Here is a 27,871-nt window from a genome sequence, read left to right as displayed (position 1 = left end):
AAAGAGCAGGAAGAAATAAAAATTCTACCATTTCATTCTTAGAAAAGAGACTTTGTTAAATGTTCAACATGTATCTTCAATACCATCATTGCTCTAGAAAGACAAGCCAGAAAACAAAAGACCCATTACAGCTTTTAAAAGACTAAATGAGACTGAAGTCAGAGTAGGACTACACACCAACAGTAATGTGTAATTGGTCACATTAGAATAATTTATTTGTATTTGACTCTCACTGTGTTTTAGCATGTAAGTAAGTAAAACTTAATTTATATTGCACCTTTCATGATATAAAATCACAATGCTTCACAAGAGCCAGCAATGCAAAAGAGAAATTATTAAAATGCAGATTTAAAAAGATATACATTTTAACTGGCTTTTTAAAAGCAATCACACAATCTCAAATCCAAAGGAAGAGAGTTCCAGAGTCTGGAGGCCACTGAGCAGAAGGCTCTGCCTCCTTTATTTTCAGCTTTGTGTGGGACACCATCAGCAGGCCCTGGTCACAGGACCTGAAGGACCTGCCAGGGAGACATGGCTTCAGAAGCCCTCTTATATAACCCGGTGCCTGTCTGTGAAGAGCTCTCCAACTCAGTAAAAGAATCTTAAATTGCACTCAGAAATAAAGTGGAAGCCAGTGCAGTTGCATCAAGATTGGAGTTGCATGAGAAAACTTGCAACCTTTAGAGAGGTTTTGCTAAGACATGTGTCTGGTTCATTGCAGTAATCCAATCGTGATGAAACAAAAGCATAGAAAATAATTTTTAATTCAGGAAGTGACACAACGAAGCTTAGCTTGGCAATGTTTCTCAGATGATAAAAACAAGAACGAACCAGAGACTTGACGTAAACCCAAAGTAAAACCAGAATCAAAGGTTATGCCAAGGTCCCTAACAGAGGATTTTGTCAAAAAAACAAGAGAGCCAAGTGTCTCTTTTATCCCAGACATGCATTTTTCCGGTGCAAAGGTACTTATTTCAGTTTTGTCTTGACTTAATCGAAGAAAACTGCCAACCACCGTTTAACAGAGTGTAGGCACTTAAAAAATACTTACTAAACTTTCATACCCATTACAGCATTACTATGTGATTAAGACACAGACTAAAAACACAGAGGACAGAAAAAAGTAAAGAATTTTAAATGTGCAGATGAACTTTTTTACTCAGTGGAATCCCTTTAAATACACTACCTGAAAAAAAACAATTAACAAAAAAGAAAAAAACAAGTCATTATCAAAAAAAAAAAAAAAAAAAAAAAAAGAAAGTTCTTATACTCCAATAGTTAGTTGGACCACCTTTAAGTTTGATTACGCCACACATCTGCTGTGGCATTGTTTTAATGAGCTTCTGCAATTTCACATTTAATTCCATCCAGTGTTGCATTAATTTTTTTACTATTATCTTGTATTAATGATGGGAGAGTAACCATCGTGCAAAGCCTTCCTCTGCACATCTCAAAGATAAATAAAGATTCTCAGTGGGGTTTAGGTTTGGACTCTGGGTTGGTCAATTCATGTGTGAAAATTATGTCTCACGCTCCCTGAACCACTCTCTCTCACAATGAATCCTTGCATTGTCATCTTGGGACATGCCCGTGCCACCAGGGAAGAAAAAAATCAGTTGATGGAATAACCTGGTCAGTCAGTATATTCAGGTAGTCAGTTGACCCAGATCATAGCACTGCCCCGACAAGCATGTACAGTAGGCACTAGGCATGATGGGTGAATCACTTCATATGCCTCTCTTCTTACCATGATGATGTTCGATCTGGAACAGGATAAATTTGGACTCATCAGACCACATGACTTTCTTCCATTGCTCCACAGTCCAACGTCTCATCAAATTGAAGCCTTGTCCTGTAGTTAGCCTCTCTGATTAGTAATTTTCTTATGGCTACAGCTGTTCAGTCCCAATCCCTTGCATGTGGGAATGCTCTTACTTTCACTATTAAACATAGCCCTGAGCTCTGCTGTTGTTTTTCTTCTATTTGATTTATTCAACATTTAAGTGATCTCCAATTACAATCATTCAGGATTTTTTCTGACCACATTTCTTCCTTGAAGATGATGGTTCCCCACTATCCTTACAGGTTTTAATAATGTTGTGGACAACTCTTAACCCAATTTTAGTAGTTTCTGCAATTTCCTTAGATGTTTACTCTGCTAAATGCATGCCACTGATTTGACCCTTTATTAGTGGAAAAGACTAAAATCTTTTCCACTACAACTGACTACAATTACGGGTGGATTCAGCTAGTTAAGCCTTGTGTGCTCCCGAGACGGAAATTAATTCAGTTTAAGTGTGTCAATTTTCAACACCCCGGGAGAGTTGGAAAAACACACGTCTGTGTGACTGTACATCAGGGCAGAACTCCACCGTGAAAAATAGACATTTTTGGCATGGTGTCATGTAAATTTTTTTTAAATAAAAAGGACTTGATATAAACCTGTTCTAGAGGAAAGGGAATCTTAAATGACTTCTTGGTGTCATTAGAAAATTGTTTTTACTTGTCCTTGACAAGAGCCATGGGCATACTCAGAACGCTCTGAGAAGAAAAGACAGCAAGTCACCACCTGGTTAACAACTGAACTGCTACATTACAGCAAACTCCCATCCTAATATTTTAATCCAGCAGTTTGAGTTGTGACCTGCAGAATAATCAGGCTGGTGATCCACCTTCAGCACACTTTGACTCTCAACTAAAATCTACTCCATGACAAATGACATCACTGGCACCATCACTGGCATCATTCTTTAGATTTATACTTGTTTGAAATATATTACTTTTTTTTCTTTTTATAACCATCTGATGATCCCCAGATGATCTAATTGTGATGAAAAAGAAATTAAATAACCATAATTATTTAGGAGAATCATTCATTCTCGGCTGCATGATGGTGGTTAGCACCACAGCCTCACAGCAAGAAGGTTGCTGGTTCGAATCTCGGCTGCGCTGGGGGGAGTTTCGAACCTTTCTGTGTGGAGTTTGCATGTTCTCCCCGTGTATGCGTGGGTTCTCCGGCTTCCTCCCACCAGAAACATGCATGTTAGGTTAAGTGATGACTGTAAATTCTCCCTAGAAGTGTGTGCGAGTGTGAATGGTTGTTTGTCCCCTATGTGTTGGCCCTGCGATGCACTAGTGAACTGTCCAGTTCACCTGTTAATGCTGGGATAGGCTCCAGCTTACCCGCGACCCTTAATGGACTAAGCGGTACAGAGAATGAATGAATGATTATTTAGTGGAACTATGAAACTATCACAATTGCCATATTGATGACTGAAAAACAGTATGTGCCCTTCTAATTTCATTATGTTGTTGTTTCAGAATTGTCTTCAGTAGACATGGCCACTGCAACTGTTGGTTAGGTTAATAAGGCATTAAAAGAAAACTGATTTTCTTTCGTTCAGGTTCCAGTATGTATTACATAAATAATTATTCATTTTTAACAATTAACTATTTGTAAACTTGCAATGTAGCAGTGGTATAAAAATGAAGAGCAAATTTAACTGTTAAGTGCAATAATTAGATGATTCAAAATTCACAATGATGACAACCCCAACTGTACCTTCCTATCTGATGATCATATTAAAAACCGTCTGTAAAGAAGTAAGATTAACAAATCATCATAAAAGTAGGAAAAAAAAAATTTTCTCTAAGTCCAAACGATCTTAAGTTGGAGTTTTTGATTTACATGGAATAATTTGCTGTATATTCACTTCATTATTTGAAACTCTGACTATCCTGAATGTAACATCGGACAGTGTTACATTATATACAGTATCAGGATAAAGTTTGGAGTCACCAGTTTAAAATAAATGAGTAGTTATATCCAAACCTATAACTGGTTATGTCGTGTGTGTAGAACAGAATTTAGTCTAAGAGCACACAACCACATGCACGAGTAGAATTGGGTCTTTCGGTATCAGGCCCCTCTATTATGGAACCAGTTTCTACTCAGGGTTTTATAGGCAGACACCCTCTCTGCCTTTAGGATTAGGCTTAAAACCTTCCTTTTTGATAAATCTTAAAGACTGCTGAGGATTTCCCATGATGTATTAAGCACCTTCCCTTTTTGTCTTTAAGCTTTTTCTATACATGTATATATTTATGAAAGTATCGGAATTAACTTGCATTTCTCTTCTTTTCTCTCAGAAAGTCATCCTTGGCTTAAAGTTGTGGTGTCTGTTCTTCCCTTTTCCCTGTCCTGTCTATCCCGAACCGGTTGAGGTAGATAGCCATCCTCTCTTAGTTGGGTTCTGCCAGAGGTTTTTACTTTAAGTTAAAAAGAGATTTTTTTTTCTTCCCCAACAGCTGTCCACCACGCCCTACATGCTTAGGATGAGGGATTGAATCAAAGACAAGATCTGAGGCGATAATTTTTATTAATTAGCTTTTATGAACACCATTATTATTTGGACTAATGTAGAATTTTTCAAATTTGATAATGAATTGGCTTCAATTGATTATGTCTATAAAAGTGCTTTGAAATTACTTTGTTGTAAAATTAGTGCTATATAAATAAAGCTAAAGTGAATTGTATACGTTGTATGACACCAAAAAAGTAAAAGTATGATAGGTTTAATTTAATAATAAAGAGATTTCTGGATATATTAAAGGCTACAGCTTCTCTTATTTCTTTTCCAGAACATGTCCTGCCACCTGCCTTGTAATGTATTTTTTGACAAGTAAAGCCTTGGCTGGATAAAAAAAAAAAAGGAACATTTACTGTTCGTGCAATTGCAGTTCCAGGCGGACACATAAAATGCTTTATACAACACGAGCGACTCCTAACGTCAAGGAACAGGGTACTTATATCACTTAATCCATCTACGAAGCTGACCTCCTCCTCCTCCTTCACCTTAAACCAATTTAGTCTGGCAAATTTCCATGACAGCATCCTGTCATCCAGGCTTCCATCACTAGATTACATCAGGGATCTCTACCTTTCAATCTAAAACCCCATATGGACATTTACATTTGCACTTTATCTTACTAGTAACATTAAGGTTAAGTTCTAAACGCACTTGAAGACTCTTTAGGAAACTTTTAAAGATAAAGAGAGATGACAAACTTGGCTCAAAAACAAAAGAACAAAACAGACAAATATAAAGAGTCTCGAGACGAGACAAGACTTTGTGAGGAACTACTGCATGCGTGCAAGGAATATTCTGAAGTTTAATGAATCTGTGGTGCAATGGCCCCATTCCATTAGCAGAGCAATGACCTTAGTTGGGCTATAAATTCCTTTCTGTCCAAATGTAATAATGTTAAGTGGAAAAGAGAAGGAGGGAAGATAGAGGGAGGCGAATGACGGGAGGAAAGAGGAGGACAATGACTAACCAATGAAGGTCACTAGGGAGAGATGTGAGTTTCAAAGAAGACAACATGGCGCCACACAAAACAGACAACACTGAGACGGAGGTCGATTTTTACAACATGCGTGTTTGTTTTTTTTTTTTCTTCCAAAGGGAAATGAAACTGTAATCTTACCAGACAGCACTGATTCAACAGCTTTTAAAAGAGTATGCTTATGCTTTGAGGCCTTTTCACAGTAGTAAGTTATCATTAATTGTATGTGAAGGTGAAGTGACTGATGACTTTAGTTTGCATTCTTTTTTTTTCTTTGCGACTTCACTGTTAGCTATGCTTTTCGTCTTTGTGCATGTTTTTCTTTTCAAAGATAAAAACAAGTCCATGTAAATATGTATGCAAGTATTATTTAAATTATTTTGAGTATTGGCAGAGTGCGGGTTAGACATTACAGACAGTGCTGGGCTAGTGTATGCTAAAGTCAAAACACCTGCTTTCATTCAAGGATGCAGTCAGCTTGATGTCATGGATGTGGAGGAGACCAGAGGGCTAGCACACCTCAGGTTCAGAAGATGGTTGGAGATCATTTTAAGGAACGCGGTACCACTAAGCATGGTAGTTCCTTTAATAAAAATTGGTTTGTGTATGTCGTGCAATGACCAATAGCTATATGTCCCAGTGTTCATGTAAAACCACAGTAGTAAGAATTTTTCATACCAGTTACTACTTAATTCATTTATTGTGAAACAAATTTACTTTGATGTGATGAAATTTGATTTGAAATTCTGACACTGATATTGTTTCCTCACAGCAGCATCAGACCGGATGCTTATCACTTTTATATTTTATAATAACATTCAGTTAGAGACAGAAATTAGAGAATAATGTTTGTATAGAACGGGGAGGGGAGGGTTGCTTGGTGTGTGTGTGTGTGTGTGTGTGTGCAGCTGTGTGAAATATTTGGGTGAGTGTTTCTATTATTATGTATTTCCACTTTGTTTTGTTTTTAATATGCATAAATGTGTTTAATCATGTTATGCACTTTGTGTTGCCTGTGGCATGAAAGGTGCTTTATAAATAAAGTTTGATTTGATTTGATTTATATATCAATATTTTGTGCAACATAAAATTGATTGTTGGGGAAAAGTAAACAAGCACATTTTCAAAGTATTCATGAAAATGCATTGGGTTAATTTTTTTTCCCAACAAAAGACACATTAGTACTATCTTATTAATAATATATATATACTAAAACTTTACATCAACTCAATATTTTCAAAACAGCAATTAAATCAGTAGTAGTGACAAACACCTGTCAGCTTCTGATGGCTGTAGTCCAATATAAGGTGCAGTTACCAGCTTTTCTGAAGTAAACAAGACAAAAAAGTCATTGTAGAAATACACTATATTGCCAAACGTATTGGCTCACCTGTCTTGACTCGTATGAACTTAATAGACATCCCGTTCTTTATCAAATTAGTTCAATATGACGTTGGCCCACCCTTTGCAGCTTTAACAGCTTCAATTCTGGGAAGACTTTCCACAAGCTTTAGAAGTGTGTTTATAGGAATTTTTGACCATTCTTCCAGAAACGCATTTGTGAGGTCAGACAGTGATGTTGGACGAGAAGGCCTGGCTGTCAGCCTTCGCTCTAATTCATCCCAAAGGTGTTCAGTCGGGTTGAGGTCAGAACTCTGTGCAGGCCAATCGAGTTCATCCACACCAAACTCGCTCATCCATGTCTTTATGGACCTTGCTCACCGTGCACAGTCATGCTGGAACAGGAAATGGCCATTCCCAAACTGTTCCCACAAAGTTGGGAACATGGAATTGTCCAAAATCTCTTGATATGGTGAAGCATTCAGAGTTTCTTTCACTGGAACTAAGGGGCCAAGCCCAGCTCCTGAAAGACAGTCCCACACCACAATCCCCCGTCCACCAAATTTCACACTTGACACCATGCAGTCAGACAAGTACCGTTCTCCTGGCAACCGCCATACCCAGACTCTTCCATCAGACTGCCAGATGGTGAAGCACGATTCGTCACTCCAGAGAATGTGTCTTCACTGATCCAGAGTCCAGTGGCGGCTTTCTCTACACCACTGCATCTGACACTTTAAAATGGCTTATCCTGAACTCCACACATCCTAAATTTTTGGGACCATTTCCGACGCTTGTATGGGTCAATTACACCTAATGCCTGGATTTCATCTAGATAGCCCTTGTCTGATTGTTCAGTTTTTCTCTGTAAGGAACAGCACTCTTAAGTTTTCTCCATCCATTTATTTATTTTTTTCTTTGATCTTAAGTTGTCGCTGTCTCGCTCTGCGTGTCTGCAAATATGGCGGCTGCATCCTACAATGTACCGCTGGATGGTGTAGTTGCCAGAGCTCTATAGGAAGGCTTATGAGAAATAAGATATGTGTAGCAGACATCCTCTAAGGCTCAAGTGAACCTTAAAGCCCATCACCAACCAACATCTGAAAGATGTGATCATCATTTGATAAGATCCGCAGTGTGGGTCAAATCACATTCTATTTAACCATTTAAGTACCACAGCTCGCCTATGTGGCCTGGCTCCAGATAGGGGCCCTAGTGGCCCACGTCCAGGTAATGGGAAACCTGGATCCATTGTTTTTAATAATCATAGGGGTCTGTTGAGCCACACTTTGTCTGGTCCCTCCCCTACATACCTGTTTGCCACTGGTAACCCTACCAGTTGCATAAAGCCCCCAACAACATAGCTCCTAGGATCTTCAGGATGCACAAACTCCTCCACTGCGGTAAGATGGCAGCTCAGGGAGGTGATATTTAGACCATATTTAAGAAATACAAATTAAAAGATGATTTTTTTCATTTGTTTCTCATTTTGAGATGTGCTTCTCCAACTGTTACTCAGTGGAAAAGCTATTTTCTTTACAACACACTGCAGATGAGGCTCATTGCAGAGGAGTGACAAACTGATCAGCAAAAAGAAGAGAAAGGTGCAGGTTTTCAAGCAGCACATACTAACAAGCAAGCAGTAAATGCTTCAGAGGATTTGCTGCTATGGTTTACAACATCTCATCTGCTGGGCAAATGGCACTGGAGAGAGATGGTGGGACTACACACCTGTGATGATGAGGCATTCATCATGTTCCAAAGCTTCAGTAAAGAGGCGAGAGGCAATGAGTTCAGGGTTGATGAGGAATCTGATTTCTTCCTGGACCAATCCAAGTCCTGTAACTCCACCACCTACAAACCGGTTTGCAAAGTCCACCTGGTGGAAAAAAAAAGAGACGAACAAAGAAGACATTCAATCTTATGTCCACTTCCTCATAAATTCCAATTTTCCTCCTGGTTTGATTCACAAAATGTGCATGATGAGCATTCCAGGTGACATAACCATTCAAGAAAACAAAATACTGTTATGCATCTTTTATCACATACCAAATAGAACGTCACGATCATTTTCAGTTAGAGGATGGAAATGTCATTCTACTACACTTTAATTACTTTAGTCCAAACTTAAAACAAACCATGAACTGGGTCATGAAATTTTAATGGAAATTAATATTCACAGAGCCAACAATCTTTTTCAACTTTTCCTCTTTTGCCACCAGCACACTTGATCATATATATATATATATATATATATATATATATATATATATAGACACACACACACACCTGGCCATTAGTTAGTACCTTGTCAGATGTGGTTCAGACTTTTGTGATTTGAAATTTAGCCCAAATCAAGTTGTGTGAACCTGTTTTTTTCCAAAATGGTAAAATGATCCCTATATCACCTAAATGGTACATGTGTAGATGTGTATCACATAGTTGTTATAAAATCCCATGCAGCTTACAGACTTTAAATTCTTGTACACAGGATATATTACTGGTGATCCATTCACTCTTTATCTAGCAAGATAAAAATGGCATGACTTGCCCAATTTTATTATTATGTTAACAAATGCAATAACTTATCTGTAACCTTTGGCCTTTAAAAAAGTTTGACTGTTTAAATTCAAACATACTGAACTACAATGGTAAACCAATATAAAACCTGTTTACCACCATGTACTGTAGTACACATTTCAATTTAAAAATGCTGTGCATTAGATCCAAATATAACTAGTCTCTTGTTAATCACAGTCATGAAGTTATTCATATTACTGTAACATTAATAAATTGATTCAGACTAATCCATTTCAATCCCTAAAGACTTATAGCTGCTTGTTTTTACTTCAGAGACTGCCATTTCAGGAAATATTTTGGTGTTAGACTAGACCTTCATGCCCTGTAAGTCCAGTACTTGTTTTTGTGGCAAGGATAAAAGAACAGCCCATTCTATCACAATGCTGATACTTAAACATCCTGTCAGGGGTGAAGGTTCTGCTCAGTGGCCCACAGCTACGTCAATCTGTGACAGTGAGTGTGTTTGTATGTGGTTGTGTGCATGTTTTCTTACCAGTCACCCAACTCCACACCTTCCTCACCTCAGCCCAAGCCTTATCCCACACACTTCAATCTCATCTCCTGACAGAATGACAACCTACTCTGCCCTTACTGAGCTAAACACACAGCCAGTGTCCGGCCTGCTGAGTTAGCCGTCAATCCCCCTGTAGGGCCTTTAGCCCACTGGGTCACCCCAGCAAAATAGCTCACCCTTGTCATCTTTTTCTTCATGCGTCTCCTTCTCCCTCATCACCCACCCAAGGGGTCCTCTCCTCCACCCTTGCCACTCTGAGCTATTCATGTGTATACATAAGCTGTCAACTAAAATTGGAAAGAGAAAAGAAAAGAAAAAAAAAAAAAAACACCAGCCACCCAGGAACACAGATGAGTTAAATGGAGTTAAATTAAATAGATAGATAGCCAATTACTTATTAAATAAGTACACACAATCTACCTGTTTCTGAAAACAAGAAGAAGCAGGGATGGTCAAAGACAGGTGTGTAAGCTGTAAGCAAAGCAACAAGTGCAGAACAGACACCAACAGCTCTGACAGGGTAATTTATGTTGTTGATGTTTAACCAAACACAGTATGTTTAATCTGTTTTTTCTCTTTTTCTTTCAAAACAACAGGTACACCCACCACAACAAGCTGATTGCATCTTTTCCCATTTCAAGTAGTAGCATGTTTATTCTTGGTATTCTGCAGGCTACAGTGTGTTCAGAACTGCTCCCAGAGGACAAACATGTAACTACAGCAACATGAAGAGAAGCATTACACTGTAACCTGCAGGCTGTCGGACAAAACATTTTGATGAGCCCAATTCGCAGAGATAATTAGACTAGTTTATTATTTTTTGCCTGGACCACAGATGCCTGCCCCATTCGGCAGCACTTAAGTTAGCCGCCAGTTGTCTTCCCTTTATATGCATTGGTTTCTGTAAAGAAAAAGTGAGTCATACCCATAATTGCAGCCTGAAGGGCAGTACTGTCACAAAAAAAAGACCTTGTTCACCTGAGTGATGAGTTTCCACTGATGCCAGTCAAACACTTTACTAACGCACTTAAAACTCAGATGTTAGAAGGTGTTAGCTTTTTTTAGGGTTTTTTTTTTTTTAAAAACTGCTAATTAAAATGAAAATAAACACATTTTGTTATTAAGGAAGGATTCATCGAGATAAGAAGGTGGTGACACCAATTTCCTGCCAGAAATGCAGAGGAAGAGGGATCAACAAGATAAAGTGATTCCCTAAATGTAGGAAAACTAACTAAATGAACTGACATGAGATACATGAGAAACAGAAGACAGCGGTAACCGAGTCTTTAAACAGACTATATTATCTGCTTCGTATGTCATTTATTCACTAAACATTAACTTTACCCATATCTCTGGCATTTAGTCACCTTTGTCTAATGGCTATTTCCACCTCTTACAAAAACTAACACCGTTTGCTAATATTCTGACTTAAGATGTTCTGTATTCCCAAGAACATGAAGATAGTTAAACTGAAAGTGTTAATAAAAACAGTTTCTAAAGAGAAAAACTAGGGCCCGAGGGACATTTATTAAGCAACATTCTTACTTTGCAATTGGTGCAAAACTGAATTCTTACCTGCAACATGCCGTAGCCATTATCCTCAATCGTCCCCTCACAGGTGATATGTAGGCGTGTCAGCTGAGTCCGGGAGCTTGACAGAACATTAAAAACATTTTGGCAATCAGAGTACAAAGAATGACATAACATGCTAGAAAACAAAAACATTCATAAGCATGGTCTTCAAACAAACCTGTACTGTGCTGAACAGAAGTAGTTTTAAGCCTGATGTGAAGTCTTTCCAGCAGTTTTCTAAATAGAGTGATGTTTTATAGAACACGTGTATAGAAATGTCATGAGCCAAACCCATTCATTTACCTAAAAACCTCTATATAATTTAAAAAATCATCCCGAACTGAGAATGCTCTAAGTTCTAGCAGGGGTGTCAAGGTTTTAAGTTACACAGAAAGCAATTTTGAGTAATCCCTCATTTAATTAAGTTTAACTGTAATTCAAACATAAGCTACATTTGAGTTATTGCAGGACTTTCCATTGTTGCAGTGAAGACATCAGTGACCAAGAAAAGATTTTATTCCCTGTTCCTATGGAATCAAAAAGTGTAACTTCAGCCTCAGGTATTTCCTCAAGATTCTTTTTTACGAATTTTAAACTAATTCTAATTCATTAGAGCTTTTGTATATGCTGCTACTGTTTTTTAATAGCAAACTTAAAGTCAACTAAGGGAAATGATGAGCTTTGTTTATGTGCAACAGATGGACTCTCAGGTTTTTGGTATTGCCTGATCCTTCCCCTCAGATATCCCTTATTTCAAGATCCATTCTGTCAGGTTTAATGACATTTCAATCTTTTATAGAATTTAAATATGTGAAAGAAATATTTACCAACCAAAAATATCCAAAAAACAATAATCTTTTCTATGGATTGCTATGGGCCCATTGTGACAAAAATGTTAATTTGATTCATTTGAATTTCAGGCTGTCAAAATGTCACAACATAACAATGAACATTACCTTTCCCAGTCCGGTGGATTACTAAGTGTTTGTCTTGTGAACGTAACAAGACCCTTGGGTTCTTAAGAAGAAAAGAAAAAACAGAAATGTTAATCAAATGACAAAACAAAGAGTATTTAAGAAAAAAAAAAACTATATCTGGGAAATGTTCAAGGCTTACTGGTGTTAGTGACTCTCCTGAAGTAACACAGCAGTGTTTTTAATTTCTCAATTTTTCTTGGGTAAGAACCTTCAAACAACCTAAAACAAAAGCAATTGGTAAATGAATTTTACAAAAAGGCTACATTTTTACCAAAATACTGCATATTAAAGTTCCTGCAACCTCTAAAAGGAAAATGAAAGCACATTATTCAAAATAAATGGATGACAGTAAATAAAAATATTGAGTAGCTTTTTAGGCTAAACAGTGACATCAATGTTTGACTTGGTTTTTTATTTATAACGCACTGAACAACCACGCTACTGCTGGATGAGTGAGGTCAAGCTTCTAACTGGCATGATGTCTCTTCCATCTACCTACACCCCTCACACAATGGCACTGCCTGAGGCTCTGTCTCAGTTCCTCAGAGATGATGTTAAAACTAGGGTAGAAGAAGAAGGACTGAGTGCTGGAAAGACAGCTTAAGTCAACCCCATACTGCTGCCCTCCTTCCATTAAAAGAGACCTCAGCTAATGACTAATTACAGTCTAGCATTCATGTTTTCCTCGCATGGCTAAAGAAACAAAAACCAAGGAACCCAATGGAATGAAAAATTTAGTGCACTGAAAGCCAGTAGTTAAAAAATAGAATTATCATTCTATAATTCTTGCATATCAAGTGCAACTTTTTATGTATTCAAAATCCTTACAAAGTGCTTTACCAGTGTTTGAGGACACCCCCAAACAAACCCTGTCCCCTGGAGCCAATTTAACATGAAGGATGATGAAGGACAAGTCTATAAAAAAGTGCTGGTGAAATACAAATGAATAAGGATGAAATTATATGTTCAAAATTCATTCCTACTTGCAAAAACAAACAAGGTGATTAATTATATTCATATTTTTTAGCAGAAGGGAACAATCTCTGGTTGCATAATGGAAAGCTAAAAGCTTAATTTCATTTGTGAAAGATGTAAAAAGCAAAAAGTCACTCACTGCTATGCTTCTGGGTTTTATACCTACTGCCTATAGCCTATAAAAACCTCTTCTCGCAAAGGAAACTGGCCATCTCTTAATGACTCAAAAGATTAAGAAAAAGAAAAAAAAAATCATTCTACAGTATTGAGCTGTCCCGTTGACCACACTGTTAAACCAGATCCCTATCATTTTCTACTCAAACAGCAGAAAACACAAGCTGAAGAGGTAAGTCTGCAGCCTTCTTTGCTGCCCCTTGAATTCATCCATCACTTAACAGAGGACAAACCTTGACAGTTCTGCCAAAACAGCAATCACCAGATTGCTTGCTGCTCTGCTTGTCCAAGACAGAGCACTACTGTAGCCGATAAGCAAAGTGACGGACACTCCCTCAATTACACAGAGAGAGAAGGAGGGCCGGTAACGATCCAGGGCCCATTTTAGACTGCAGTGGTTGTCTTGTCTTATTTCATCTTCTCAGAAATACCACAGCTTCTCCCTCCACCCCTGTTGCTCTTTCCTGGATTCTGCTTTTGGCAGAAATGCTGATAGTAACGGAATCAATGCTTACACCATTACTGCACTCATACAGATGACACACTGTTGATACCAAAATTTCAATTCAAGGGGGGATGGTGTAAAAAAAATCTCACAGTTAATCACTGTGTAATAACAAAAATTACAGTGCTCACCTCTAAGAGACAAAAAAATTTAATGTACAGCGGAAACAACGGCCCTTACAAATGGGGAATGTCAGAATCATTTATAACTAAGAAATGCATTTATGTTATGAAGTAAATGTAAGCATTTTTAATCATCAGCCAACAATTCCAGTACAGCATGCAACAACCGGAAGTTATTACACTGCACCTTATTGTCAATAACGAGCAGCACCCCGAGGAATTGGGAGGAAAATGAATTGAGGTGATATCTGGACAGTGTACGGGTTATAATGAGATTTTTACAGTACAGTAATGAAGCTGGTAACAAAGTTTTATATTTCTGTTACCAACTTCACCCAGTCTCAGTATTCTCACTGTTTAGCAGCTCAATTAGCTGTCTGCTCACAATCTGCCGACCTGACCGCTGAGATATGTTTTCTTTCGCTGTCATCACTTCTAACTTTACTTTGGCTATTACAAATTCATTCTTAAAATAAATTTAGACCAGGGCTACTCAGTTCGGTCCTACAAGGGCAGCAGTCCTGCAGGTTTTCAATGTATCCCTGCTCCAGCACACCAAAATAAAAGGTTGTTGTGCAGAATGCCATAGGATCCATGTATCAGGGATACACTGAAAACCAGCAGGACTGTGGCCTCTGTGGGACTAAACAGAGTAGCTCTGATTTAACTAACTTCATTGGAGGTAAAATCACAAAAAAGTAAAAACATTCCCAACTTCAGCAGTTTGATACAGTCAAATCATAAGACTATTTTCCTTTCTTCTATTTAAGGAATAGACAAGAAGATTGACAGATACTGCACAGATCTTTCAATGGCTGATGCTCTTTTTTTTTAGAAATCAGGGCAGCCAATGGCCAATAAAAAGTATAATGCTTTTTTTTTTTTTTTTTTTTGGCGGATATGTTTGGCTGATTTTCTTTATTCCTTCCATTTAATGAAATATTGCATCATAATAAATAATCACAAAATTGCTTAACATAAAGAATTACTAAACAACATTTAAGAGAATATATAATTGTGCATTCTCACTTGGCATATTTAAATTAAATAAAAAAGCAAAAACAAAAAAGCAAATAATTCTGAAACTTTAGAAAAGACTCAAAGGATAAGTTAAAGATGATTAATAAAAGACACTTCCTAGAAGACTTCACCTATCATCCACACTTTGTTACACCAGCTACATTCTTCAAATCAAACAGCCGTCATTCATGTTTATCTCCCGACTACACACGTGTATTAACCCTCGCTACAAAATAAAGTGACCCCTCAAGATCATGAAAAGCCAGATACCAGAGAACAAGCGTGCACTTTAAAACACAACATCAAAACAATTTGTTTCAATTAGTCATCCCAGGCTTTTGCAACAGGCCACTGACTTTGGGTAGGTAGAAAACAGGGAACACCAATTTAACCCTCCTACTTTGATCTCCCTCCCACATGAAGGGTATTATAGAAAGATGGAGAAGCATTCTCAACCCACAGCTCCATCCCCAAATCTGTCCTGTAACAGATGCAGTTACAGCACACACTGTAAAATCCCAACTTTGACAAAATGCTTATGAAATACTCCAGACTATCACTGTTATTAGCCCAGTCAGTCTGCTCATCATGTTATCAATCACTGCATCCAAGCTGAAATAAAATCTATATTTTAAGCAAAGTTTGTGGTCACTAACAAAAAAGGATCAAGCTGAGAAAACACATGGACTTGTCTGTTCAGGGTTTCCGAGGCGGTAGTGCCCCCTGATGGAAAGCTGTTTGCTTTAAATGACAGGATCAATAAAGACGGCTTCTTCAAAGAAAACAGTAACCCACGACGTGAAATACTAAGCATTTTGTGGCTTTCTGTGCTCCTCCCAGGTTAGTGTGCATTTACCTGTAGAAGTTTATCTCAGGATAATTGTAGTACTCCGACTTGCGAGAGTTGCGTCGTGGGAATGTGCAGAAGAAGGCGTTGGCCAGAAGGCAGGCTATTTGCTCCTGAGACAAAGTCAGGGAATGGTTCATCCGTGACTTGAGTAAAGGAATCGGCTAAAAAAAAACAAAAAAAAAAACATAATAATCAGAACCAAAATAAAGAGGGCAAAAGTAAGGCATCAGAGCAAAGGAAACAACATGAGATAATGTCTTAGACAAATAAAGATAGATGCTAACAATGTAGGTTGGAGGGCTGATGAGGGTAAAAATTAGTTTAGCAATTTAGCAAGGAGGGTTCCATTAGGTAAATGGTAGGTAGTAATTAAGGTCCCAGTTTTTCTTGCTCTCACTTGAGTTCATTCAGGCAGACACATGGGGCCCATCCATCTTCTCTGATTAGGCTAAAGAGCCTCTCAAGGCTGCCCAGTTGGCAAATCAATACAAACTCTAATAACACACACATAAACATTACCCTTCACCCTTAATACTGGAAAAAAGAAAGGAAAAGTCTGAAAGCCTCCAAGCTACATTTTTTGGAGGAGAAATCTGTACCAGAAATTCTGTCCTTTTGTTAAACCAGAGCCCAATTGATATTCTGCACCAGTTTGTTTTTATTTTTCTATAAGCTACTAAAGAGGTTTTCCTGCCCTTCCCAGTGTGGGAGTTAAATTCAGTTAATTACATTTATCCGAAAACATTGGGATGGATAATGTGATTACAAAAATACCAATCTCGTAATTGCTGTGCTGCTATAACTGATGATCAGAGGATGAAAACAAAGACAAATGGAGATGACATTTAGAAGATCTGTTGCATGGACCAGCTCTATTTAATGCTAGTACAATGCAAGTATGAGAGGTCCACTTTTGGAGTTTAATGGGACTCATATCAAACCTGTTTCCCCAAAATCTCCTGCTCAAGAAGAGAAATGCTGGGTGTGGATTTTTTTTTTTTTTTTAACATTCCCATCTTGTCTTAGTAAGTGGAAGTAAGTGGAGTTTCCTTGGTTGCACAAGCATAACACACGAAATGGATGACAGGACATGACATGGACCTCTCCTCTCTCGGTCCTCATTTCTAATGAAGTAGTTCTTGATATGGTTAGAGGCCCCTCATTATCGTCCAGCAGTACCTAATGAGTTGATCCTGAGCAGGGTCTACCATCCAACCTGCTTCCTCGCCTTCCCGCTAACACCACAAACTTCCCAGTATTTCTGTGTACATTCCCAGTCAGATCTTTGTATACACTTATCATGGATATAAATCACGATATGATAAGCTTATAAATTATTTTGGTCGGAATTTTGAACATTCCTCTTAGTAGAATTAGTAAGTTCAATTACTTGACCTTTAAGCACAGTCCACCTGTTTTTGATAAATTCAGATAAAAGCTTGGAAAGCCTCTTTAAAAAAGCGCAACATTAGCCTTTTTTGTCCACTCCAAAACTTGACATTGTGTTTGTTTTGAGTCAATGTTCTTGCTAAAAAAAAACCAGAAGCATGGCGATGCAGGAGCTCACCTTTACAACACTACATGCAATTTACCTTCGTCTTACTGGACTGGAAAATTTCCCCCCATGAAGCTTTTTCTTTATCTCGTGGCCAATGGCAAAGTTCATCTGAACCTGAAGGTGTCTCTTTAAAGAAGGGGTCATTTCTTGAATAACTATAAAATTGAATTTTAAAACTTTTACTTTATATCTTAATATTTTTTAGGCCTTGATTATGTAAAACTTGCTAGACAGCAAAACTCGCGTGTCTGTTTCAGTAGCTTCCAGTTTCTAGCAAGCATCCATCCCCGTGGTATTTCCTGACATCCAAATAGTTTCTTTTCAGTTGTGGGTTGTCTTATAGACCTTTAGTAAAGTGGTAACACCTCTTAATAACTTGTACTTGAATACATTTTCTTTTTCAAACTGATGATTTTGGAATAAAGCAATTTATTCAAGTTGCCTTCAAGACATATTTCCAACAAAACTTCTATTTGGCACTGAAGCTCAGGAACAGCAACAGTACTCATGGTTAAATGAAAACGTTTTGGCAGACTTTGATATAAATGAGTCACCTATAACAAAAAAGAATAAACAGTACAATTAAAAACAGTGAACACATACCATTGTGCAGAGACGAGGAGCAGCGAGTGCCAAGTTGACCATGGCAGGCAGGATTTGCTCAAACAGATGTTTTACCTCGCAGTGCTCAAGATACTGGAGAAAAGAAGAAAAACACAAAAGCTATGGTTATACTTTAAATGGTTTATTTATGTGATGCTACGAGACTATCAAGAGTGAATAATTGTACTGGTTTCCAACACCACTGATTTTTCTATCCAAAATGTAAAAAGGTGTCCCTTTATTTACTTTACTGAAGAACAGACACACATACTGGACTCACTTTGTCTGCACAAGAACATTTGAGAACATTTCCTTAATATTTGCAATACTATGTTAAAAACTGGCCATCCAAATTCCATTATAACCTGCACTGTGCATTTTTCTAGTTAACAGATATGAGCAAGAGCCTGCCATTTAATGAAAGGTTTAAATTATATAACAGTTTGATCATGGATTTGAGGTCATGACCCAATACCAATAATCAATATCCACACAATGTTCTCACACGCAGCCAATCGCAAGTTATTGTGAAGGCAGAAAGACTTCATTGTTGATGCCTTATACCTCCAAGATAAATCCTCACATTTCAGTGGTTTAAAAAAAAAGGGGGATGCTGCAGAGTTGCTCACTTCACAGAACCTGTTTAAGAGGAAACCACCATCAATCTGAAAAGGAGCCCGCCATGGCCAAGGTATCCATACTTCAGGCTGTAGCTTACCTCAGCATCCATCTGCAATTCCCTCTAAAATAAACATCCAGTTATTCCATCATACACCCAGATTTACAACGCAATCATTTATGAGTGTATTGGCTTCGAATGTCACTGTCATCAATCACTTGGCTTATTCTACCAAGGTAAGCACGGTAGCTTGTGCTGATTAAATGGACCTTCTGGAGCAAATGCAAATAACCAATTGTGGGGAGAGTGGCAGGTTGGTTTGATTTTCAACGAGAAGTCCTCTTCGACTGATTTGGTCAGGGGCATTTATATGGCTGCAGAGCAGAGCAGGTCTGACTAAATGCTGTCAGAAGTAATGAGCTGGCAGACATCATAAAGTGCTCCTGAGGGACTAATAGATGGTAGCTGGTAATGCAGCAGGATGAGGGCAGAGAGATGATGCCCCTGTTTTTCCACAGCTAAAGCAGCTGGTCACACACAGTTACACTACAATGCAAACTCAAACTATACATTCCACATTAAAAAATATGAAACTATCAGTCTAGCAGAACAGTTCATATCTAGTTATTCACATCCGTTATTAATTTATTTTCCATTCATTCTGGATAAAAGAACTACTAAAAACCCTACTTTAGAGGTCTTGCAAGCTTTTTTTTTGTCAAACTGATGTTTAATTACCATTTTTATATCATGGAGAGAGAGACATCAGAAAAGTTAGAGCAGATTGTTGTGTTGTACTACTGCTGAATGCATGTGTGCTTGTGGAGCATCAGCTCTACTTATATTTGGACTGCTATCCTGCTCAGCACTCAGACATCAGAAAGTGACACAGTGACAGTTTCATTCGGCAGAGAGACACTTGGACCATTTAAGGACAAGCCCCAATTTGTTTTGACTTTTTCTTCCTCCTCCCCATTTGTACCTTCCTCACAATTACCCCTGAGCTACAAAAATGTCACTCAAGATTCAATTACGTGGTCTTAACTAAGGAGTGCAGTGTTTAAAATCCACACTCAACTCAAACTACTTTAGTTGTTTTTTCCTCTAGAAATATTCTGAAAAGAAAAAAGAACATTGACTCGAGTCAGCTGGAATTGTCAATATTAAAAGCAGAACTGTGGTTCCACGCCACACTAAGACCTGCTAGAAGAGCACAGTCATGTCATTTCTGTGCAAAATGAACCAACCCTCTACATATATTTTCTTTAATATATTTACCGTGTTTAAGACTTTTTTTGGGCTGTAACCTTTCTGCAAGGAACATACAACCACCAATTAAGATAATGCAGGTATGAGGACTATAAAAACACATTGATCATTTCCAGTTTCTGTCTCCTCTGTCTGCACAGCTCTCTTGACCCTGAATGGTTGAGTAACACAAACATAAAAGGCTCACTCAGCAGAACTTTTTAAGTATAAGTCTAGCTTACTGAGCTTCTTTTTTTTTTTAAACCAGGAAACAGGTTTAAATTCTGAGATTGTAATAACCTTAGTTAATATTCATCAACATCTCTGTCACAGACTAGTTGAAAAAGCAGATCATGAGCATGTTCACTACATTAGGCCTTGCATAAAAGATAAATTACTTTGTCTGCTGTGGAATGGCAGCTGTTAATCATTTCTGCTTAGATGTTGCTCATAATGCTCATTTATCCTGCAGATATACAATGCTTGTACAGGCTGGGAATAATCAGTATTGAATATAGCTACATTTTACAAATAAACACTGAATGCCTCATGTTTATAGGAAGAGATTCTACAATATACCAATCTTTCTTTAGCATCTCATATGCAGGCATTCAGTTCTTGTATAATCATGACTGGTGGCCTAAATGACAAAACACGCATCCAACTGTGTAACATGTGTGTTTGTCACTGCTAACAAACACAACATGCATTCAGTGATATAACCAGAACAACTATAGCAAATACTAACTCTGCCAGTAGCTAAACAATCGAACAGTAACTTGCCCCCTGCTAGTAACTTGTTTTGTCATGCTACTGATACATGGTGAAAGCTGTTTGTTTACAACTGCACCCACGTGTCACTACAGTGTTTCCCAGTACTTATAGCAGCGGCTTGTAAAGTTGCAAGTTACCAAAGTTCAATAACAGCTTGCATGCAAGCAATGGGTGGTGGTGAAAACCTAAAATGGAAACATTTAGCCACAATATAAGAACAGTTCACTCATGTGACTTTAAACAAGATACTGTATTGCTGCTAAACCTAAAACAGAGCTCATAGAAATACATATAAAATACAGACATAAAGATTTTATTTATTTATTTGTGAGATTTGCACATCAAGATTAAATTTACATGAAACGATCACAAGCTGTAGATATCCTATATCTGTGGAGGTGTATTGTCCACATAGATACATCTTTATTCTCAGTTACTTCACATACTTAAACCATTCTGCTGTGTGAAAATGCCTCATCAGGAGGAAAAAAAAAACAGAAAAAAAAAAAAAACATGTATACTCACTTTGCTCTGACTGGTGAGCAAACAGTAAGTGTCACTAACAAAACATGAACCTGGAAGAGCTACTGTATTCCTAATTTTTTTACCATCCTTACAGATTTAATGGGGCCTTTTAATTAAATTGGATGAAGCTATAAAAAGCTTAAGCTGCTATTGATCTACGGAGCTCCCTGCCTTACTCTGAGAAATTATTCTGCAGAGAAGGACAAAAAAATGATTTAATGGTCTGAATCTAGCTGAGTAATACATGATGAGGAGGGATGAACATTAGACTCCAATATCCTGTCACAGGTAGCGCAGTCGTTTATTTGTAAGGCAGTGTTAGAACAATCACTCTAACAAGGACATTGACTTAGCCAGAAAGAATTTATGGAAAATTATGTTATTGTTACTTAGAAAATGCTAAATTCCTCAAACACATGAGAAAGTTTATTTTCTCATAATGAAAGACAGCTAACGTTTATCCCTCATGGGAAGAAATTTATCTAACAGCAGGGATGCAATTACAGTCCCTAACTGTCTGAACACAGGATAAAAAGTGTTAAAAGGAAGAAGGAAAGAGACAGAAAATAATGCGAGACATTCCCCTGGTTCACCTGCAACAGCTGGTGCCGCTATGCTCTGTGATCATCTGTCCTAACTGTACGGTGCTCCCGTAAGACTCTCAGGTACCATGAGGGGATGATGCACAGCTATGAGCTTACAGCCAAATGTAGAAAAGGAGAGAACTATAGAATACCATCAGTTTTAGCTTCCATCTTTATTCAGACAAATCCCTAAAATGGTGTTTAACATTGTGAGTATCCAAGTTGTCATAGTTTTACTATTGATGTTTTTGTTAATATGTCAATTCTCTTGAATTATACACATAAAAGCCTGCTGAAGAAAAAAAAAAATATTTTTCTATGTAATGGCGTTTTTTCTTTCTAAAGCATGGCACGCGGTTGATGCTCAGAAAAAAACATGGTCAGTGTAGAGCATAGAGTAGCAATAATATAATACAACCAGTAGTATTCAAAGACACATTTTTAATCTTCCTGCTTTATCTATTGTACAAAATATACCCACAAAAATCATCAGATATAAAATCATAATATGAGCAGCTTACCTCTGTACAAAGAAGATTCAGGGCAATGAAGTCCCATTTCTTTGCATGGGCTATGTTGTACCTTAGTATTGCATCCTGAAGAAGAAAGTGTGGAGTTATTTAAAGTCAGATTATGTGGAAATTGTATTAAAAAAAAGATTTCATGTACAAAAATATTAGACATTGGCAGATTGGAATTTTATATACAACCAAAAATATAAGTGTTGTAAACCCTGCCACCTAGTGGCTGTTTACAGAATAAGTTTAGCAAGGGGCTAAAATGTTTGACAGCTCATACTGGTTGAGAAAATAAAATTTGGCTTTGAATAAAACAAACTTAACAAAAACTTCGGTATTAAATTACAAATACTAAAAATTTTGATTTATTCTGAAACAAAATAGATGGAAAAATAAATGGATATTAAGAAAATAAACTTAAATATAAAAGAACTGTGGTTTTTGTACATTTTTTTTTTTTCCTGACAGTTTTCTTTCAGTGATGTGTTTTCAGTTTTAACTCTATGACACTGTTCTGGCATGGAGGGGCGTGTTTGAGGGATGGGGCTTAGGCGAGTTCCTTTTCTCTCTAGATCTTATGTTCACAAGAGATACACCATCCAGCGAAATTGTGGTGCCAGTTCAGGTACTGCGGGTATGTCTCCATTTTGCTCTATAACTGGACCAAGTTATTAACTATGTTTAGTTTTAATAGTTTAATACAGTATGCTGGTTTGGCAGAGGCGTGCTAGAGAAAACTGAGTTTAGCCAGTGTGTGATGCCGATCTGCAAGCATGTCAATGGCGTGAGCTTGTGGACTGCACAGTTCATGAATATTTAATCTCACACCCCATTACAGCAGAGTTCAGTTTTCATGTTATGAGACCTTGTGCAGCAGCAATAACACCGGCCTTTAAATCCATAGGAAAGTAAAATTAGTCTCAAAACCAGAGATTTAATTATAGGTTAGCAAGCTAACTTAGCTTTCTCCAGGGGATCTCTGCCAAACCAGTTCAGTGTTTTAAACTGTTAAAACTACATATATAGCGATATAGTCCAGTTATACAGCAAAAAAAGAGACATACTTTGGTATAGATGTTCCACCTAAACTGGCAGCAGCATCAGTGTCGGTGGATGGTGGTGTTGTAACTGGTGAGGAACTTGCCTAAGCCTTGCCCCCTCAAACCCGGTCGCTCCGCAACAGTTACAGTGTTGAGAAAAAAAAAATCCCATTGTTGAAGGAAACTGTCATTGCGAACATGCTAAATGTTAAAGTCAGTTATTTAGTTGATATCGGTACTTAATTTTTTCAGCCAATGCCAATGCTTTTGTTTTAAGATTAAGGTTTAATTGTTGTCAAAGCCAAATTTTCCTTTTAGCATAAATATGTGCTGTCAGAGTTTTAGCCCCATAGTTGTGTGTATTAGAAACTGTTGGGAGTGTTAAAATGGATGAGAAATAAATGAGAAGAAATTTCTCAAAATCAGTGAGGTCATGTTTAGTCTCTCTCTCTAAACACAAAACTGAATGTGTAACTCCCCATTTAACATTTGAACCCTTCTGTCTGCAAAGATTAAGAGGAATGTTATTTTCATAGGTTTAGTCAAGCAATGCCATCATACCTTCACATCCAGGCAACTTTTGAACCCTCTTTGTAAGGCAGAGTGGATCAGTTCCCATCGACTTTGGACACCACCTCCATCCTTCATAAAACAAAAAAATAGAATGCATTTTTCATTATGATGTTTATACAAAAGTTTACATTTTTTAAAGTGCAGTGGCATGTTTTCATAACAACATGTGATATGACTAAAGTGCGGGCCTACTGCTAGTATACCTCAGCCTCTATAAGAAACAGATTCTTCTCAGAGCAGGGCATCTTCACTGACACATCATCCCATGCATCTTTGAACTTGGTCGGGTATGGGACTGGGACTTCTCCCTCTCTGAGGAGATCCGTCTGCAAAAGAGAATTACATAGGCAAAAAAAGAAAAAAAAAGAAAAAAGCCATCACAGTTTACTGATGTTTTTAAAGTAGTGAAGATCTAAAAAAAATATTTTTATCTCAAAAGAAAGTCCATTTATACTTCTAAATACCTCTGAAATTCATGATGTAGTAAGGTAACGTAAAAATGGAGCCCAGTCTACCACTCAACTCACAAGTCAACGCTGTGGTTAAGTCCAGTTTCTATAAGTTGGGGACTGTCAAAAATCCGGTCTAGAAACACATCACCTAGAGACGGTGACCCATGATATTCTTTTCTTCATGCGTGGATTGATGTAACTGTTTTTATTGGAAATAGCAGGCTTCTCTCTAGCGCCTACAGATGGTACAAAACACTGCTGCACGATTTTTAACTGGTACACGCAAACAAGAGCACATAACTCCGGTTCCAGTGCCCCTTCAATGGCTTCCCGGTTATCTACAAATCCATTTTAGGATTCTTTTTTGTTTTTAAGTCTCTTAATGGTCTTGCTCCTTTTTATTTGTCTGAGCTGCTTCATGCTTACATGCTATCACGTGCTCTTAGATCAGCTGACCAAATGCTCTTAACTATCCCAAAGGCATTTATAAATCCATAAGAGACAGTGGGTTTTCCGTTTTAGCTCCTAAAATATGCAATGAGCTCCCACGGCAGATCAGACAGACTCCTTCCTTTGTTTTTTCTCTCCTTTTTTTAAACACACTTTTACTCCTTGAGTTGTCATCTGTGTCTTTGTCATCAGTGTCAGTTGTCATCTTTTACCCTTTGTATGTACTTTTATTTAAAATTTCTTATAGCTCCTATGTGGTCATTTATAGCTATTTTATCTTTATTAGCAATTTAATCCTCATTCTTCATTTGTGCTGCTTTTATGGGGGTTTTTCTCTCCTTACATTTACTGTACAGCACTTTGGTCAGCTGTTGTTTGTAAAGTGCTTTAGAAATTCTATGGTAAAATAGTTGAACAGATGAAAGCGGTCCTCCTTTTTAATATTATTTTATTGAAACTTTAATTATACATTCCAAATCATACTTGCGATTTAGTGATGAGAAGAGTCAGGTTTGGATTGCAGAGACAAGTAGGTGGTAAGAACTTATTGTAGCCACACAGCAGCACTGACAATGTTCCTGTGGGACTAGCAGTGGAGGAGAGTCTGATAAGACCTTTACTGACAAGAGGCCCTGAGGGGATCACAGAGGATGGCTTCACTCGACCCACTGTCATCTCCCTTTATTTCACCCACACTATCTGTATCTAAAGAGCCTTTTACATTTACTGTGTGTCTAATAAAAACACCAACTGCATACCAAGTGAACAAAGCATTCACATTTTTGTTAAGACAGTGGTCTTTTTTACCAGATATCAAGCTACACAAATGAAAAGTGTCTGATGACTCACCCTGACTGTGACAGTGTGATTATGCGTTGCTTTTAGGTGAGACAGAGGGGGAGCACACTGTGGTAATCTGTTGAGTTCATCTATGGGTACCCCCAGCCATCGTCTGTCCATGTTATGGAATGCTAGTGATGCACTTCACATAAATGCACAGCAGTTAAAGGACATTGCAAGTACTATACAGCAAAGACACAAGAGGAATGGCAATTCTCTCATAATAGGGAAATGCATAAAAGAGAGGGAAAATGTTTACAATTACCTGTGGAAAACTGCACCTGACTGGCTTTCAGTTGAGTCGTGGCTCTTATTAGATGATTCACTGCACTCCACTGTTTTGGGATTTTCAGCGGCTAGGGCAACTGGAGTGACTTTATCTTTGGCTGAACTTCCAGACTCAGAATCTTTAACAAGCTGCTGAGATTCCATTAACTGGGCTTTTGCAAAACCAAGGTCCTCTGCACAAGAACTTCCGTCATCCTTCTCAGCAAAATTGTTTAGCGTCAAGGTTTTACAGACTGGACTGTCAGGGCTCAGCATCTCCACATCACTAGGTGTACTTGCAATCTTCCTGGGACTATTACTAAGACAAAGGGTGAGGTTTGGATTGGTGGCATGTGCAGTGACACAGGTTGTTTTCACTGGGTGGGGACCAGGTGAACTTGGCCTCTTAGACTTCTGCCCATTAGAACCTAGTGTCTGAGGTGGGTTACTTCTGCTGCCTACAAAAACAGATGTATCCACTTCACATGGAGACCCACAGGCCTTTGAATTCTGAGAAGCTGGGCCATCAAGTGTGTTCTCTGTCAGTACAGAGTCTCTTGTATGGTCAGCCATTTCTGGTGCACAAAAGGGTTCACTTTTCCCATCCGTTTGCGGAACAATATTTCCTGCACCCTCGGGTCTGACATCAACAGTCAAACTGCAGCACAAAAGAGGGGATCACAATTAAGAAGGCCCTAATAGTAGAATAACGAAATATATTTGGTTTATCATCGATATAAATATTCAATAGATTAAGACAGCATCCACCATAAAAAGTCATTTAGAACAGTTACACAAGTCTCAAGCAAGTGGTCCAAAAGTTGGAGCTTAATTTTCACATTACCTTCTCTGAGAATCCATCGCTTCATCCATCTTTGATAGGTCATAAATGATTCATCCAATGTAGCTGCTAAAAATACAATGACAGACTGAGGAGCGGGCATAGATATTTTATACATTAAAGAAGAGGGTATCAACAGTCACTTTTTAAATCGACGATCTGTGAAATTTAAATAGACACTTTTTCCACATTATGTTAGGCTACAAGGAACAGTGAATAAGTAGTCACTCTCTCGCTCGCTGTCTCTCCTGTGATATCAATTCATTTTTATTTATTTAATTAAATCGATTAAGTGCATTCTCAGCCGGCCGTGAGAAAAAGACCTCCGTCTGTTAGATTTGACCAAGCTACAATGAGCTAGCTAACTCTAACCAATCTGATATTTATAGTTTTCTTTTCTTTTCAAGGTACAAGTAGTTCATGAGCGATTCGTGGCACTGTGGATATTTGACGGGGCTGGCTGTTTCAGTGCCTAAACGCCAATGAACCTCACAGCGAAAATTACAAATGAGCGAACTACATAATCTAAACGTTAGCTTTTATTTGCAATGTGTACAGCACGAACAGAATCCACCCTGATCAAGCTAGCGATGCAGCCACCATTAAAACAAGGAAATACGTTTTGACTTACAAGCATGTCCCTTTTCAGTCATACGTCGGCAGGCAATGCATTTCAAAACTATTTGTGTATTTCTAAATACAAAAACTGTGCCACTTAAAGTATTGTATGATTACTGGTTTACTTTCACTTCTTTATTGCGGCTGCTGAACCTTAACAGAGGAAGAACCGAGACCAATCAAATTCTTTTCTCTTCCGGAAACGGGCGGGCTTTAAAGTTAGTATCCTAGCAACATGGTCAAAAAGTAATTTACTGTCGTAAAGTCCTTGAGGGTTCTCTATCTATCTATCTATCTATCTATCTATCTATCTATCTATCTATCTATCTATCTATCTATCTATCTATCTATCTATCTATCTATCTATCGCTTAGTTATTTACTTG

At 37.9% G+C, this 27,871-nt stretch overlaps 1 protein-coding gene across 1 annotated transcript in view; it reads right to left on the bottom strand.

Annotated features, from left to right (window-relative positions):
- Nucleotides 1–27,742, bottom strand: part of parga (poly (ADP-ribose) glycohydrolase a) — a 34,352-nt gene extending 6,610 nt beyond the window's left edge. The window contains 13 exon segments of the mRNA XM_042009801.1: nucleotides 8,419–8,566; nucleotides 11,357–11,432; nucleotides 12,310–12,370; nucleotides 12,470–12,549; nucleotides 15,983–16,137; nucleotides 18,138–18,230; nucleotides 22,409–22,483; nucleotides 24,007–24,087; nucleotides 24,222–24,344; nucleotides 25,770–25,902; nucleotides 26,026–26,685; nucleotides 26,872–26,937; nucleotides 27,500–27,742. Of these exon segments, the coding sequence (XP_041865735.1) occupies nucleotides 8,419–8,566; nucleotides 11,357–11,432; nucleotides 12,310–12,370; nucleotides 12,470–12,549; nucleotides 15,983–16,137; nucleotides 18,138–18,230; nucleotides 22,409–22,483; nucleotides 24,007–24,087; nucleotides 24,222–24,344; nucleotides 25,770–25,902; nucleotides 26,026–26,685; nucleotides 26,872–26,900 (1,714 nt within the window). The 5' untranslated portion in view covers nucleotides 26,901–26,937; nucleotides 27,500–27,742.
- Nucleotides 27,743–27,871: the final 129 nt, after the last annotated feature.

Source organism: Melanotaenia boesemani, chromosome 16 (genome assembly GCF_017639745.1).
Source record: "Melanotaenia boesemani isolate fMelBoe1 chromosome 16, fMelBoe1.pri, whole genome shotgun sequence".
NCBI classification, from domain to species: Eukaryota; Metazoa; Chordata; class Actinopteri; order Atheriniformes; family Melanotaeniidae; genus Melanotaenia; species Melanotaenia boesemani.
This window is presented reverse-complemented; position numbering and strand designations above follow the sequence as displayed.